Source organism: Furipterus horrens, unplaced genomic scaffold (genome assembly GCF_987537825.1).
Source record: "Furipterus horrens unplaced genomic scaffold, mFurHor1.1.pri manual_scaffold_11, whole genome shotgun sequence".
Taxonomy (NCBI): Eukaryota; Metazoa; Chordata; class Mammalia; order Chiroptera; family Furipteridae; genus Furipterus; species Furipterus horrens.
This window is the reverse complement of record NW_028327181.1, coordinates 1,172,120-1,189,629: the sequence shown is the minus strand read 5'-3', so window position 1 is coordinate 1,189,629 and position 17,510 is coordinate 1,172,120. Positions and strand designations below refer to the sequence as shown.

The window sequence follows — 17,510 nt, the reverse complement described above, 5'->3', positions numbered from 1 at the left end:
CTGTCTCCTCCCAGCCCCAGTGCCGGGTGCCCCAAGCAACCGGGAAGCACGGAGAGCCAGGCACGGACTCTGGCTCCGCCCTGCTGCAGCCCAGGCCCTGCCTCGGCCCGTCTGGGACGGGAGGAAGGGGGGGGGGGGGCGTGTGCCAGGGCGGAAGGCCGTCCGGTGTCCAGCCGAGCCCCTCCCTGTGCGCCGGCCAGAGCGGGGCAGGTGCACTGGAAAGAGGTCCACTCTCACCCTGAGGGCCACCGCTGTCTGCAGCCCCCTCCCCGCGGGCCACACGGCACAAGGCTGTCCTAGGCCTGCAGGCGAACGTGGCCACTTGGAAACCAGACCAAATGCTCTGTTGTCCAGTGGGCTGAGAGGCGAGAAGGTGTCTAGTTTGTACGTAGATGTAAAAAGTAGAGAAAACAGTGCTGGCTGGTGTGGCTCGGGAGACTGAGCGTGACCTGTGAACTGAAAGGTCGCCGGTTCGATTCCCCGTCAGGGCACAGCCTGGGTTGCGGGCCGGGTCCCCAGTTGGGAGAGCACATGAGGCAACTGCACATGGATGTTTCCCTCCCTCTTTTTCTCCCTCTCTCCCCCTCTGTCTAAAATATACAAATAACATTTTAGAAAGAAGAGAAAGCCCAGGAAAGTGTCTTTGCTCTTGTGTCCTAAGAATAGACCGCTGGATCTGAAATCTCATCTTTCCTCCGACTCAGTCACTTGTCTGCTTCCGGCTGCCACACCCGACCGGGGGGGTGGGGTCCTCCCTGGACCCAGGAGACAGAACCCAGACGACTGAATGAGGCCGACGGGGACGCACACATGCGTGTGTGCATGTGCTCATCAGGGAAGCGTGGCTCATTCAGGGAGACGAACCACGGAGGCATCACAGGGGAGACACTCCGGGAACGCCGGCAAGTTACTGCCTTTGACTTCCCCAGACTCTCCCGGGGAGCACGGCCCTCTGGGGCAGAAAGAGCGAAGCAAGTCTTTCTCGGCCATGGAGCAGTAGACTGCGAGCTGGGCCCGGGCCCGTCCTGAGCCACGTAGACCCAGGCAAGCCCTTCGCAGGCAGGGAGCGAGAGAAGGAGAGGCCGAGGGACAAGACCCTCGGAGGGGCACGGGGTCCTGAGAGTTGGTCGGGGAGAGACAGGGATGGCGAGGCCCTCGGGCACTGGGCTCCTGCTGGAGGACGGACAGACCGAGGGACAGACTGGAGGGGCCTGGGGAGACACCGAGGGGCACACGGCGGAGCCCTAAAGGAAGGCAGAGGGCTTCATCTTCACCCTCAATGGCTCTAGGGTATTAAAACACTGAAACAGCATCACAGACCGAAAGTATCATTCCAGCCGAGCTGTGACTTCACACTTGTGTGGTGGAGGGAGGGGGGTGCGCTGTCCCCGCCCGGGGAGCTGTCCCGGAAGCTGTGTGGTGGCCGCACACTGCTCACTCCCAGCCCCAGCCCGCTGCCTGCTGTGGGGGTCGAAGCTTCACACACCCAATTAATTTCACGCCACTAAATGTTCCTCTTTGTTCCACAGACGTTTCCTGCCCAAACAAGCCCCAGCAGTTAGACTTCGGCTGCCGTGGGATATGGTAATAACAAATTCTCTTGTCCAATTAACGATTTCACGTTCATTATAAATGGGCCTTGGAGACTGGGAGGTCAAGGCCTCAGTTAGGCCCCTGGACCCCGGCCCCCCGCGGAGCGACACTCATCCCGAAGCCGCCGGCACGTACGTCTGCTTCTTCCTCTGCGTCGACGAGGAGGGAGGTCTCAGCAAACAGAGAGGCGGCCTCTCCGCCTCTAATTTGGGGAACCCAACCCAGGAACCCTCCGAGCCCCCAACAAGCCCCGGGATCGTGAGCTGACACACGTTTGAAATTCTCATTCCAAGGAATTTGACCCAAGGGACACGCATGGGAGGGCTGAGTGTGGCCAGCGTCAGTGTCCCCACGGCGAGGAGGGGGTCAGGCTGGCTGGGACAAGAGCTCTGAGCGCAGACAGGCCTGCCGGGGGGGGGGGCGGCCCCGGGCTCTCCCAGGGGCCTCTGAGCCCACCTGACAGCGGAGTGAACCTGGTCACAGCACCCCCACGGTGCCCACGGACGCTTCCCTGGGGAAGGAGGCCGAGCCGGCGTTGCTTTAGGGACAGAACCCCGGCAGCTGCTGTGAAAGGCGCCAGGTGGGAGGGAGAGGACGTTGTCCGGGCAGTGCCGGAGTCTGTGGCGGTCGGGTTCGGCAGCAGCTCTGACGGCGGTGACTTCACTTCAGCCCCCGTGCCTCTGGGGCGGCCTTTGGGAGACAAAGCTAAGACACTTCGGGAGGCCAGCGTCACTGGGCATGACCCAGAGCTGCATGTGTCCTGGCTCTGCCACCGAGAGGCTGCCTCCTGCTCTCCTGCAGAAGGCGGGGCAGGGGAGCCATGGAGGGGAGCCGGCCCGGGAGTGGCGCTGACCCCGGCCATCATGGACGCTCCCCGCATGCCGCGAGGGCCCGAGACGCAGAAGGCGCAGAGCCACATCCCCGCTGCCCTCCCGGCGTGCACGTCAGCATTCACGGCGTGGAGGGGACAGGCGGGGAGCTGACGCAGGGGTCCCCAAGCGTCACTTCTGCACCCAAAGGAACCCCCCGAAGGTCCAGGCTGCCTCAGAGGGGCTCCTGGTCCCCGGAGACCACAGGTCGAGGGTTGGGTTTCCGTGGTTACCTTCGCCTACTTCCAACGTGAACCCCACGAGACGCAAGTCAGAGCTGCGTAGACCCACAAAGAGCCCCGCACCGGAGCCCGGTGACCACACGCCTCCTTCCGGCCGCCCGGCAGCCGCCCGCCTGTCCCTCTGCACATAAACCAACGTCTCCGTCAGAGCGCCTGCAGACGGCTCTTCGCCCGACAGCCGTGCATTTCCAATTACGCCAAGCCCGGGGTGTGCACAGCGTTTCACTTCGCTTTATCCCGATGTGCAGATAAATCAATTGTAAAGTCACGCTTTTAAAATCTGGCTTCTTCTAGATGGAAACAGATGTTTTGTGTTCCTTTTTTTTTAACTTATTTTTTAAAATTTATTTTTCAATTACATTTGACACACCAGATGATACCGTCTCCAGATGCGCTGCTTTCTGGGCGGTGCGTCCCCACGCGGCAGCCCATGAACAAAGCCCGCGGGCACCAGCAGGTGGCCGGCGCGGGTCTCTGTCTGACACTGGGCTCCACGCCTGCATGATGCCCGACAGGATCCCCCTGATTTAACGAAGGAAACCGGCCCCCACACGAGGGCCCTGGGGAGCTAAGAGGCAACACGGGAGACTGCCCACCCGGCGGCGGGGACAGCGAGGTCGCCCCCACCGTCTCTCGTTAGCACCGCAGACGCTGACCCACGGCCGCCCATCCAGAGGCCAACAATAAAGACAGTTTCTGTGCGTGGAGACCGTTTTGCTTTGGAGCCTAACAGCGCTTAAAACAGCCGCCCCGGCAGGGGGCTCAGCTGGTTGGAGCCTCGTCCCGTGTCCCCAGTGTTGCGGGTTCAGCCCCTGGTCAGGGCGCGAGCCAAGGTGCGGGGCTTGGTCCCTGGTCAGGGCGTGCATGTGAGGCAACCAACTGGTGTTTCTCTCTCCTCCTTCCTCTCTCTAAAATCAAAACCCATGTTTTAAAGAAACAACGAAGGGGAGAACTGGGGGGACCGGCGGTCCCAGCACCACCTGGGAGCCCGTTAGACGTGCATCCTCTCGGCCCCACCGACCAGCAGTGCCGGACGAGGCCCAGCCGCATGGCTAACAAGCCCTCCACACCGGAGACCCACTGCCCGGGGGCGACTGGGAAGTTAGGGTACAAAAGCAGCCTGACAGGAGCCGGATGTCGCCCCGTCTGTCCGTCCGTCATCACTCCAGCAGCGGTGAGTGCCCGTGCGTCGGGGTGTCCGGCCCCAGCCTTCCCACGGTGGAGGTGAGGGTCATGCGGGCCCCGCGGGCCCCACTGAAGTTTAACGGGCAGAACAGTCTCCCACCAGACGCGGGCTCCGATTACTCCTGAGCAGGTTGCAGGAGCCTTTCCTACCTGGGTTTCCAAGATTCATTTAAGACGGTCACTTGGCTCATTCCCTTAGAAGCAACTAACATCTGGTTTTATCTCTGAGCACTTATTTCCTCTGTGCGCGTGCGTGTGTGTGCACGCGTGTATATGTGTGTGTCTGTGTGTGTGAGAGAGTGTGTTGGGTGTGGGTGTGTTTTATGCCAAATGACAAAACCTTTAAAAATTCCTTTCAAATGACCTAAGAGCCTTAGAGAAGATGACCTTGTGGTGGTTCTCTCCCCACACGCGTGATGGAGTCCAGACGAACCCACGCCCCATGCTTGACACCTTCCCGCTTCCATCTGACATGTGGTTCTCAGCGTGGGCTGTCTGGTTTCAGGACCCGGGAAACAGCCTCTGGGAGATTCCAAGAGGCACCCCGGGCTGAGAACCGCTGGTCTGGGACGGCCGTGTGTGACAATTCCCCACAGACGCTCAGAACAGTCACATCACGAGTCTTTTGAATCAACGACAAAATGAATTAATTACATTTCACAGAGTTGTAATATTAATTCATTTTATTGAAGTTGACTCATTTGAAAGTTGATTAAAAAGTGCCATTGGATCTGAAAATGGAGCTAACAGGAGCGTTACGTAGGGCGCAGAAGTACTGTGGGGGAGAGCAAGGGGCCTCCGCCCGGGCCGGCCCGCGTGCCCACGCCTAAGTGCCCGCGCCCAGGATGGGGGGTGATGACCAGGTGGCCTTCGGTAGCTCTGTGGGGATGTTTCTGCAAAGTTGCAGCGTTTCATTTGCAAAACTCCTCCCGTTAGGATAAACCACAATCAAAAGGTCTGCCTTTCTCAGTGACATCAGCCTAATTTAGTTTGAACCTGCCCAAGCTGTTTAAAACTGTGACCTTGCTCGGAATTCTGCACCCACGACGGCTGCGTCCTGTCTCTACAGCGTGTGGCGAGCTCCTGACCTGCTGCCTCTGCCCTGCAGCCCCTCCCGTGGACCACCCACGCCGCCAGGGGCCGGCTGTTTGTTCTGTTTTCTGCCACCAAACCAAATACCTCCCTCCCCTGATTAACATTTTTGCTCGGCAATTTTGTTTGCTATAAAATATCAACCCATGCGCTAGAAAGGTCGCGGAGATTGTAGCATATTTCAGGATCGGCATCCAGCTCTCTGGGGCTGACAAGTAGGATATTTGCTTTCTCTGTGGTCAGACAGACTCCTCGTCGCCTCTCCCGCAACTCTGTATCGCAGCCTGCAACAAAGTAACGTGACCTCTGCGGCGGCCTGTAACCGGCGGACGTTTATTTCTCGGCCGGGAGGCTGAAGTCTGAGATCGCGGTGTCCGCACGGCCGGACCTGGTGGAGGGCTCCGGGCCGCGGGCCGCCCCCTCCCGCTGCGTCCTCACGAGGCGCAGAGAGCGAGCCCGTTCTCGGAACCCGTCCCATCCCGGCAGCTCCACCTTCGTGACCTCATCGCACCCCTGAGCCCAGCTCCCAAGGCTGCCTCCGCGGGGAGCGTGCCACTGAATCCCAGGGTCACACACTCAGTCCATAGCATCCTGACGTGTCCGGCTCCCCCTCTGCGACCAGCCCCCCGTTTCTGGGAGAGTTAAGGCACTTCAGCTCATTGACCAAGAGCTCTCAGAGAACCATCCAAGAAGTTGATTAACTAAAACCCACACCTAATGCGGCTCCCTCCCGTCTACTGGGACAACGGGCGTGAAGTGGAAAGAATACAGAAGAGTTCAAAGACCTGGGCTTTGAAAACATGTCACAAGAATGACAACCCAGACCCTACTCCTGGGCTCTTCCTCAGTGCCCGTGAGGCCACGCCTGGCCCGAGGCCACGCCTGGCCCGAGGCCCCATGGCCTGCGTCTCCTCCCCAGGAGACCAAACCTGCAGCGCCCCCCAGACAGCAGGGCCCTGGGGTCCTGGGGGGGGGGGGGGTGACGGCTGGGAGGTACGTCTGCAGCACAAGCATGGCTGTGGAGGCAACCACGGGGGCTGTGGCAGTTCCAAGGGCAGAACGGGGCTGGGTCCCATCAGGGACCCCAGGGTAGGACACATCCGACTGTGGGCTGAGGGCACCGGCTGGAGGCGGCTCCCAGTGACATTCACTCCCCGACACGAGCAGCCTGTCCACTGATAAACCTGACAGACCCCAGACCCCAGAGGAAACCCCCGGGTTTGCCTTTGGAGGTGGCGAGGCTGGCTCCCAGCTCAGCGGTGTGGGCACTGTCTACGTTGGCCACATGGGGACCCTCCATGTGTGGCCCAAATAGACCAAACCCACTTCCACGTGGGCAGCCACCTCTTCCCCGAGTCCCTCCTCCCAAGGGGCACCTGCAGAGTGGCGTGCTCACTGCCGGACCCCAGGGTGTCCCGGGGCAGCTGTCTGCAGAGGGCCACGGGGGGCAGGAGGACAGACCTCTCCGGGTTGGGGGCCCCCGGGAGCCGGGCAGGTGCTGATGGGGGCGCGGCACAGGCAGCCCCCCACAGGTGGCAGGAGGCACGGTAGAATCTGAGGACTGGAGTCCAAGAGCTCTGAGTGCCAGCCTGGCACCCCGGGGAGCTGGGAGGTGCCTGTCATGCACACACAGTGCAGATGCACACACGTGCACACAGGGCACAGATGCATACACACGTGCACGCACAGTCACGGAGGCCGCACGTTCAGGAATTTACATGAAGACAAATAGCAGCTGCGGTCTTCTAAATGGAAAGCCATGGGTCCCCCAGCCACTCCTGCTCCTCAGACATCTTGTTACTGGGGACGAATGGCGAGCGCGTGCCCCCCGAGGCCCGAGCCAGGGCCCACGGCACGGCAGCAAGCCTGAGCAGCAGCGGAGGGGCGCCAGCGAGGGGCGCCACGCACCCCCGGCCGCTGCGAGGCCCTCACCGACACCACGCTGCCTGCTTCTGCGGCTGCCGCAGAGAGCGCTGCGGTGTCTTTGTGTCCCCAGGCCCCGGAGACCCCATGGAAAGCAAAGGAGTTTCCGCAGAGCGAAGCCGTGCGGCGGTAACTCACTGTCTTCACACACAGAGAGGGGTGTTAAATAATTTAATTTGAATTTGGTACTCTGCTCGGAAGCGGGAGACATTAAATGCCAAATGGATGGAGGTAATAAAAGTAAAGCGACACCGGGGCGAATGAAGGCGGGCCGCACGCTTCCTGCGCCGCCGGGTAACGGGGCTGGAAATGGTAAATGAGGAGGCCCGGGGTGTAATTCCCACAGAATCGGGCTCATAACTCCCCTTAACGGCACTGCCGCGTGCGTGACTTACGCGCCTCCCAGCTCCGTCCCTGCGCTTCCCGTGGAAGCAGGACGAGCAAGCTCACGTTCGCCGGGACAGCCCCCGGCCCCGCAACACCGGCCCCCACGGCCACCCAGAGTCAGCGTCCTTCACAGAAGGGGCCCTTCCCCGCCAGCTCTCCTCGGAGTCCGGTGACTGCTGTCCGGGCTCCGTGTCCTTCCTGCGCAGGCCGCTTGTCCCGATCGCAGGGCTGTTATTCAAGCTTCGGCAGGACACTCTCGTACCAACCAATGCTGCTCCCCGTTAATGACCAGACGTGGGTGTTCTTCATAGTCGCTGCCTAAGAATCTATTAAGCTCACCTCTCCGTGGACACTTAGGGTGTGTGCAGCTGCCAGCCGTTTAAACGCAGCCATGAACACGCCTGTGCACGCATCTCCAGACCTGCAGCCAGGCCTCGGCCTTGAGCAGATGAACCCCGCACGGCAGTGTTGTGGCGAGGTCCTCGCCGATGTGGCCACGCTCCGCGGGGAGCCGACCGTCCACAACGCCTCCGTGGAGTGTGAGGCTCTGGGCCGTCCCTCTGCCGTCCCTCCTCCTCACGACAGCAGCTTGCTATTTGCATGTTTTTCTGGCCACTCTGATTTCAAAAACTGGATTGGAAACAATACCTCATCTGTTCTCTCCCTAATGAGGAAGTCACTAAAACACATCCGGAGGGACCTGCTTCCGACAGGCTGCGAGACGCTGCCCGCGCCGGGACCGGCGCGCACATGGCTAGGGGACCTCTGGAGCGCCCCAGGAAGCGGTCACGTAGACCCGGGAAACGCAGCCCGTCGCTCCCAGCCCAGGCGCACCCGGCCACGGGCTACACACGCCGCACACGCAGTCATTTCAGTCCCCAGAGACAACCCGTAGGCAGGGCCCCGGAACGCCGCTCCTGATGGTTCCAGAGTGTCTGTCTGCACGCAGGGTCCACTTGACTTCCGCAGCTGGCCTGCCATCACAGAGGAAGGTGTCACCTCCTCTCACCTCCCCGGTGAGAGACGAGGCGGGCTGCGTAGAGGAGAGGAAGGAACAGGTTTCCGGAACCTGCACTCACGTTGCGCCTGCCCTCCGTGAAGGCGCGGCCTGTCAGACCTGACGTTAGGCCTCTGACGTCCCGTGAGAGTCCACGCCGAGGCCATTAAAAGGTTCAGCCACCAGAAGTCACCTGGCCCCAGGAAACACTGCGTGTTTGTCACTCAGCACCACTGTCTCGGCTCTGCTGCTGACGAACTCGGGCTCTGGCGTCAGGAGACTTCAGCCGCCTCCCTGAAGACAGGCTCCTGGGACCCGTCCAGGCTCAGTGACACCGTTAACATGAAATGTCTCTCGGTCTCCACGTCCCACCCTGTCCGCTGACGCAGGCAGGGACCTGTGAGCTGCCGTGGTTAGAGCGGTGCTTCTTCCTAGGGCAAAGCTGAACACTTCACACACCCGACGGCACCTCCAGGACAAGGCACGCCTGCCCGACCAAGGAGGCCGGCGGGCCAGCAGCCGGGGTCCCCTCAGCAGGGACAAGGACACGTCCGGGTCTCTGTTCAGCAGCCGCTGCCAGTCACAGCGTCACAAGTGAGGTCTGGTCTTCCGTGCCGTAACTCTCCCTGATTCTAAGTCAGCCCGTGCTCACGATGGGGATGTTGGGAAACGCGCAATGAGCACACGGGCAACGTGAGCCACAGACATATCGCCGCCCGCGGACGGGCCCCGTCTGCACGCTGCGGGAGGCCGTTTCGGCTGCCCCTGCCCCGTACCTATTTTTACCTACTTTTAAGCAAAACTGGTGCCATTGGTACGTCATTCTGTAATGTACTGATTTTTGCAGCAGAGTTATTAGGATATGATTCATATACCGTAAATGTTACCGTTGTATAGCTTATTCTCAGAATTGTTCACCCGTAACCACCACCTCCTTCTAGAACAGCTGCACTGCCCCCCGAGAGAGCCCCACCCATGAGCCGGCACCGTCCTCTCCTGGGGCCCCGGCCGCCACCCAGCCCGGCTGCACCCAGGACTTGCCACTGATGCTCTGGGCCAGTGGAGCCCGCGCCAGGGCTGCGCATGCCTGGTCTGCTCTGCGCGGCATCACGCTCCACGCACGGCTGCCCGTGCTGCGGCCGGGTCAGCCCTCCACCCCCAGGGAGAGTCCACGGGCTGGGCAGGGGACGCGGCTTCCCTGCCGCCTCCGGCCGCGGGGGAATCTGTGTGCGTAGCGCCGCCGGGGCCCTGCTCTCGGCTCTCACGGGCGCACCCGGCAGCGCCGGCCGCGGGGCGGCTCCAGGCATCGCGAGCCGGGCCTGTGCTCTCTGTAAACGCTCTTACCTGACAGTTTGCAGGACGTCCTCCCCAAGCTCTCCCTCCAGCAGCCAACCCGAGGGCCGCGTGGCTCCGACCCTGCCCGTCTCTCTGCTCCCAGACGGCGGCTTCTCCTCGCGGCTCCATCTGTCCTTCGCCACGCGATGCTGATGCTGACCCCCAGGACACTGGTCATGTTTAGGGTCATCTCTGATTCATGCAGGAAACTCTGCCTAATTTTAAAGCGTTTCCCCAATTTCTTTCTTATGGTGGTATTTTCACTCTGGGTTTTCTGCCTGTTTGGAGAGCCTGTTTCCAAAGGTGTCCCCTCAGGCTGACTCTGCAGTGACAGGCACCCACCCAGACAGGAAGCCTTGCTGCCTCAGACACGTCCTTGCCCACCTGCGCCTCACTCGCCGTCCGCATTAGGGGACGGGCCTGGGGTCTGCGGCGTCTGCAGCCTCGTCCCAGGTCCCTTGTTATGCACATCCGAGACACAGCCTCCCCCGCCCGCCGGTTCCGCCTGCCCCTTAGCGAGCGTGTCTCCGGGCTCCTGCCGTGTGCAGGCAACTCTCCCAGCGCACTGCCTGCGGGGGTCTCCCACGCCTGCGGGACTTCGCCGGGCGTTTCCATGGGAACCTGGTGGCAGGAAGGAGACTGCCAGGTACCATGATCTTGTCGTCCTGTTAGGAGCCCGACACTCATTCGTGGCCAACTGCTGAGACGCGCGTTTCTGGTTGCCTAGCCCTCCCAGGCAGCTCTTCCGTCTTGGGAACACAACAAGAGTTCTCGGATGGCACACGGCCGCCTGCAATAAACGATGTTGCCCGCTTCGCTGTGAAGTCTGGCGTCGTCATGCGATTACGTCTGACCAATGGGAAGGAAGAGAGAACTGGGCGCTGGAATGAGTTTCCAAGAAAGTTGCTAAAGGAAGTTGACCCGGCAGAGAAGACCCTTTCCTGTCACCTTTCTTGGCCCCGCAATGCAGAGGCGATGGCCGGCACACCAGCAGCCACCTTACTTTGTGAGGCTGGGAGCAGGGCACTAACTAGCAGAGTGCTGGGGAAAGAGAGGCGCCGGGGGCCCGACGGTTCTGGGGAGTGGCCACGCCTGCCCTGGGGACACACCTGCCACCCGCACCAGGCGGCTGCATCTGAGAGGGAACTGCAGCTCCTCTCCAAGCTGAAGTCACTCGCATTTGCGTTAGAAGTTAAATAACCAAGCCCAGCCCTGACAGGCACAGCATGGGATGTACGTGCCTGTATATCCCAAATGTGCACGTACATCCATAACGTTAATATCCATCTATAGTTGAAATAATTATTATTCCTTATTTACGGCAGTTCATGTCATTATTCAAAACAGATTTGTTTTTCAGTGAAACATTACCTACCATGAATAATGAATGGGAAATCAATATTATCTGAAGTAGATAAAAATTATAAAAAAGATTAAATTCCAGCCATGTCATCTTGCCTGTCCAGAACCCGCTAGCAAGACTATCAGAGGCTTTAACGATACATCAGGCCAAGGAGTAAATGCGTCTCCCATCACAAGTCTCGCTTGGAGAATGGAGAAGCCTGGACGTTTCTGTCACACCTTTGTGAAATATAATTTCATTTCTACGCGCCTCCTACAAGCATTGAAGTAGCCACGGCGTAAGCTCTGGAAAACACGCCGCTGTGCAGAGAGGAGCAGACATACAAATGCATGGCTCTGCCACACGTCTGTCTGGGCGGACACAGCGCTGGAAGGAGCCAGGCTCGGCGGACGCAGCAGCGGTGTGATGGCCGTCCTGCCTCTGCTTCCCAACACGCCCAGGCCACGCTCAGTCCCAATAGACCTGAGAGCCGTGACGAGGTTCGCAGGTTAACCCTGTGGTAAGTTTTCGGCAAACTTCTTCCCGAAGGAAGGGTGTGTTTCAGCCTCAACGAGACCCCTTCCCTCGTGTCTGTGAAGTTCTTCACCAGCAGGTAAGCGGCCCCTTCATCCCCCAAACGGCGCCTGTCACAGCGACTGAGCTCCGTTCATGCGACTTTGCGACCCCCCGTGAGTCAGGAGCGACCCCGACCCCCGGCTCTCCCTAATGAGACCGCCGCTTGCCCCACGGCTGCCGGAGTCCGACACCCCCGAGTCCGCTCGCCGTCCTGGAGAGCGGAGCGTCGTCCTTCTTTATTCCCATGAAGACAGAAGCAAGAGGGAAAAATCTGCAGTGAGGGTGAGAAGTGAACACACCGGCGGGCAGCAGCGGGGTTACAGGTGTGAGCACACAAAACAGCTGATTCTCGCGTTATCACTTATTAACGACTGTGTTCCTTTCCACACGAACAGGCGCTAAGGTACCGGGACTTCTGAAGGGGGAGCTGGGTTTCCATTCCGGGTCCTGCTCTTGAAGAAGACGGTGACCCGGGGGAGAGACGGCGGTGGCCATCACCCCCTCTGAGGTTTTCCCCCCCGCCCTGCGGACGCTGGGTCTCTGCCCCACCGAGGGAGCTGGGACCTCCGCGGACGCCCGGGAGGCGGCCTCCTTACCCCGTCTGCAGGCCCGAGGCACACTGAGCACATCCCCAGCCGGACATTCAAGAGCAAAATAGTAATAATAATAATAGAAACAACAATGACACCAGTAATCACACGAGTTTCCAATGGGTCGAGCCCCTCCGCACGTCACAGGGGTTGCAGGGACAAGGTGACACCGCTTCCCCTCATGACACCCACGGCGCAGACGGCAGGAAGGCGGGAGCAGCAAACGAACCGCCTCCCCCAGCCCCTGCCGCCCCGGAAGTCAGTCGTGCACCCGTGTGTGGGCCCCCGCCCCCCCCGCTCTGCTCCCTGAGAGCTGCAAGGGACACCCCAGCAGCCCCGCCCTGCCCTGCCCTGCGGGGCCCCCTCACCACGGCCACTGCGGACACACGGGCAGCGGGACTAGCACAGTCCCCTCCTTTCCTGCTACCGGCCCCACAAGCCAATCTTCCAGAAGAAAACCTACAAACGCTGGTCACAGAAGGAAAGGCTCACAGACCAGAGCTTCAGAACCGAGGACCCAAATCCTGGGGCGGGGGGGGGGGACCGCAGGTTAGGAGCGCAGAGGGGACCGCAGTCAGATCACCCCCAAATGGGCATCCGGCGCTCCTGGGAAAGGCACACGGGAGAGAGAAGCACCATCTGCTGAGACGCGCGGCCGCTACGTGGGAATAAATAACGAACGTAAACATTTCCCAAACATGGAGCCGTGAACGCGAAGCTCTGGCTGCGGAGACCAACGGTGTGCGACCCCCCAGGGGTTCGCTGGCTCCTGGCCGTGTCACCGCTCAGCAGTTTAAGCAGCCAGAGCGACCCGGAAGTGGCCACACCGGGACGGACAGAATCCTCCGCGGAGGCTTGAGGAGACAGGATCACAGCAGGAGTCCCCGAGTTCCCGGGCGCAGAGCCCGGTCTCCGTTTCTCTCTGGAAAGACGCCGGCCCCCTGCCCACCGGACGACCCCTGCACGCGCACAGCCACGCACACTCTGCCTGGGTCGGCACATGCCCACGCGCGGGAGACGCACACGCTGCCTCTCACCAGCCTTGCCAGTGGGCCCTTTCGTCCGCGATGCCCGACTCTGGTCCCCCAAAACCTGGCGTAGACAGAGGCCACGGAGGAGCGCGGCATCACTGTGGCCGGCTCCATCCGCGTGGCCAGTCCTGCCAGGGGACGCCGACCCGTGCTGGGGTTTCAGGCTGTCCTCTGTCAGCAGCAGCCACCCTTCCCGAGGGACGTCCCCCATCACCCGCCCGGGGCACCCACGCTACAGCTGGCACACGCAGGTGCAGAGCGCGGTGGGAACGGCTGCGAGCAAGCCTGGGGAAGGTGGAGCCACTCCCACGGCCAGATCTGAACCCCCTGAGGGGACTCACCTGTCTTCCGAGCCGGCAGCTTTCCTGTGACAGACGATGACAGTGGGCACAGGCTTGCCGGCGCGATCGGTGCTCTCCCTGACCTCCCACGCGGCAGGGCTGCTGGCTCTGACCCCGGTGACCCGCGCGCCCTTCTGCACCTTTGCCCTGTGCGGGAGAGACAGGAAGTGTCAGCGGGGACGGCTCTGAGGGCCCCAGGGACCGTCCCGCAGGCTGGTGCCGGGCAGGGGCGGGCTCCTGTTTAACAGCGCGTCACCCGGCCTGGTTCCCCGCTGTTCCCACCCGTGACGGAGCAGCTCAGGCGGCACACGCGCTTAGCACGCGTCGGGGCCATAAAGGAACAGAGAAACGCGGCGCCGACAGATGGCTGTGATTTTTTTAAAAACTGAGTACCGGAAAATCCCTAGTTAGTTAAAACTAAATAGAAAGGAGAAGGGACTGAAAACATGAGAGTAAAATGAATAACGACACACATGTGCCCACTACCCCCTCTGCTCAGAACTCAGGGACATGTCCCCTGCGCCGCCTCCTCTGCAACGCGATGCCCCGAGGTCACACGAGGCTCAGCAGGAGCGATGGCCACTGGGGCACAGAGGGCCCGGGGTGTCCCGCGCGGCCCCCTCGGAGCAGACTTATGCCCCACAGCTGGGCCCCCCGGACACAGCCCCACGCACGGCTTCCCCTCGCGGTCGCAGCTCTTAGCCAGGCTCCTGACCAGCATGGCGCCGACCCTGCGGCCCTGCGGCCCCCGCCCCCCACCCCCACGGGTCCGACTGGTCTGCGGAGGGGGGAGGAGCTGCGCTCACCACCCAGGAGGCCTCGGTCCATGGGGTCCCTGGGACCGAACGGGCGCACAGTCTTCTCAGGCGAGTCCGAGGTGGGTCATCGGAAACCCAGCAACTTCCGTCCTCCAGCGAGCCGTGTGAAGTTCTCGGGAAAGAGCGCAGCTGCCTCTTTAGCCCGTGAGGTGCTCGTGTGCGTCAGCGATGGCGCCGTTGCAGCCACGCGACGCTGTCACTCAAGGCAGGAAACCCCCCCACAGTGTGGGGCACGACCCGGGGCATCGCCTCTGAGACGGAGACTGGCCCGACCCGGGGACGCCCTCCTGGGGCACGTCAGGGGTCCCGGCCCAGGGACGCGGTCCTGGCGGGAGAGCTACCGCTGAACAGTGTGCGCACCAGCTGCGAAGGGACGCGGGAAGCGGGGGCTGCTCCCCAGGGACGGCCCTACAGGGAGTGCTGAGCGCTGCCATGTGGGGCTAAGCGCCCAGGCCCGCTAAGCTCTGAGCCAGCAGGGGCAGCACTGGGAACTGCCCAGGTCACCCCTAGGACATGTGCCCTCTGGCTTCGCTGGGCCCTTGGTTCATGAGGACGGAGTGACGCGTTCGTCGCTGGGAGCTTCATAACCGACCTGTGGTCCCGTAAGCGCCAGCGATGCCGACCGCTTCGGCACACGGAGGTGACCCGGGCCCCGGACCCCGAGGACACCTTGCTCTGGGTTTATACTTAATACTGAATCCACCAGAGGGACGGGGAAGCCATAACGTGCCCCCTCGTCTGCATAGGCACTGGGGGTTCACGTAAAGCATCCGGCCTGGGGTAAGGTACACTGTGTTTCTGTAACAGAAAAGCCCTACGGGGTGTGTGTGTGTGTGTATGTATCACACACACACACACATGTATTTCCACAGATATACACCCATGCGCACACACACACACACACACACGCACATGTATTTCCACAGATATACACCCATGCACACACACACACACACACACACACACTTGTGTTCCGAGTGTGGTACCCAGTCCCGGCGCCGCACAGCGGGGACCCAGGCTCAGACCTGCGCGCTCACTGTCCAGTGCTCCCCACCTCCCGCCCCTCATGTTCGAGGTGACAGGCTGTATGTTTGGGTGACGACGTCCTTCCCGATTCACTGACGGGACCTGCGTCTCCCCCCAGGTTCACAGCCCAGCGAACAGCCCGTGGTCAGAGCAGAGCTCTCACCTGTCTTCCCTCGTGATCATGGGAAGAGTACGCGACGCAGTCCCCTCCCATGCAGGGGCTCTACCTCCGTGTTTTGCAATCGCTCACCGATTTAGAATTCCCACGGCCCAGGGACAGTTTACACCATTTCCTGTGAGCACATTTATCACAAGAACCACCATCAGCCTCCGCCCTGCCCCAGGGGCCCACAAGACGGTCACGGGCTTGTTCACCTGGTTATCACAGCTCTCTGTGACTCACAGCCCTCCTGTCCCTTCCCGGTCAGTGGGCCACCTCTGTCTGCCCTGGAAGGTACTCGCTAAGCGCCTCTGCCTTGGCTTTGGGAGCACCCCACCACGCGCAGGTCCAGACACACGGTGCCCGCGAGAACCCGTCCCAGGTAAACCACCACCGATGTTCGCAGGGTCCAAGTCCCTCTCTGAGCACAAACTCCGACCAGTAACATATGTGAGTGTTCACCCTTAATACAGATGTACTTCTGTATCAATTTCATGCCTGCACGGTTGGAGTGATAACGTGTGTGCTGTACCACACGCACAGAACACAGATGAGAGGGGACGGCGGCAGAGAAGCACGTTGGGAAGGCATACAGTTTCCACCCCACGCAGAGGGTGGCAGCCCTGACCCACCGTGACCTCCAGCAAAGCCACGTCACAGAGAAGCCGGTGAAGGGGTGCTCACAGGGAGCCGCGACTCCCTGTCCGCTCCAGGCCCATGTCTTCACGACCAGTTCCGCCAAATGACTTAAATACACCTCCCTCCTTAAAGAAAACATCCCAAGTCAAGGCAAGAACCAAGGTGAACAAACTCACATTTCCAGGGGTGTCTTTGCGGGCAGCGGGGGCTGTTGCTGATGTTTCATTAACATTGTCGTGGAGAAGTAATGCAGGCACATTGTGAATGTCACAAACGGGGAAGCAGGGGACACTCTCTGCCTGCAAAGCTCTCTCCCCGGACGCTCCCACGTGCGCATGCACTTTGGGCGGCCCACGTCTGCCGAAGCACAGATTAAAACACGCCGACGGGCACCCAGCGTCAGCGCTTGCACAGCACGTATGTGTCTGGTAGGTATGTTTCCACGTGAGCGTTCAGAGAGCCTTGATTCACAAACCTCAGGCGTCTCCCGTGGGTAGGCGCGTCAGCACGAGATCTCCCGGCTGGTGCCCGCTGGACAGACAGCAGGTGGTTCCCAATCTTTGCTCCTGCAATCATGCCTCCAAGAGTTTCCATGCACACAGCTTTGCACGCACACACACGCATGTAGGTCTATCACGGAAACTCCTGAGGAAGAAACTGCCAAGTTCAAAGAGAAGCCCGCGCTCGGTTCTCACAGAACTGCCGGAACTGCCGTCCAGAGAGAGGCCGCCGATTTACGCTCCGAGCGTCTGCGTGTGACTTTTCTCACCCTTCTGATCGCCGTAGAGCTGATCCAGAAAAACCCTATTTCATTACATCTGAGCGACACTGGATTTTTTTTCATACCCTCAGATTTGAAGAACCTTTTGGATAAAACACCTGTTAACATCCTTTGCCCATGTCTCTGTTTTCTGGTCTTGTTTTCATTGTTGATTAGGAGGTTGATTTGTAAGGAAATTAACCCCTTGATCCATCTGGAATTTATGTTAGTGTGGGACGCGTATGAAAGAGGGACCCAGCCTTAGTGTTCCCCATCAGGGTTTTATTAGCACTATTTATTAAATAATCCACCCACTCCCGCGTGTCGATTTAAAGCGCCATCTTCAATACGTACTCAGTTCATCTGGTTTTCAGGCTCCGTTCGTCTTTCTCTTTGGTTTTACAGAGCTGCCTGCCTGCTCGGGAGCCAGCGCCCACAAGTGCTAGCATCTGGGGGTGGGGGGGTCCCTTTCCCGTCACCTCCTTCTTTTCCCCGGGGTCATCGCGATGGGCATCTCAGCAAGAATCGTTTCTGGCAGTACATTTTCAAAGGCCGCCTTCCAATCTGGAAAATCCAATGTGCCCCTGAAACATCCCTTTCTGGG

General features: G+C 60.5%; 1 protein-coding gene across 1 annotated transcript in view; it reads right to left on the bottom strand.

Moving 5' to 3' along the window:
- TMEM132D (transmembrane protein 132D) overlaps nucleotides 1-17,510 on the bottom strand; it is a 61,855-nt gene that overhangs the window by 30,075 nt on the left and 14,270 nt on the right. The window contains exon 5 of the mRNA XM_090292363.1: nucleotides 13,504-13,650. Within this exon, the coding sequence (XP_090148489.1) occupies nucleotides 13,504-13,650 (147 nt within the window). The remainder of the gene's footprint in view (nucleotides 1-13,503; nucleotides 13,651-17,510) is intronic.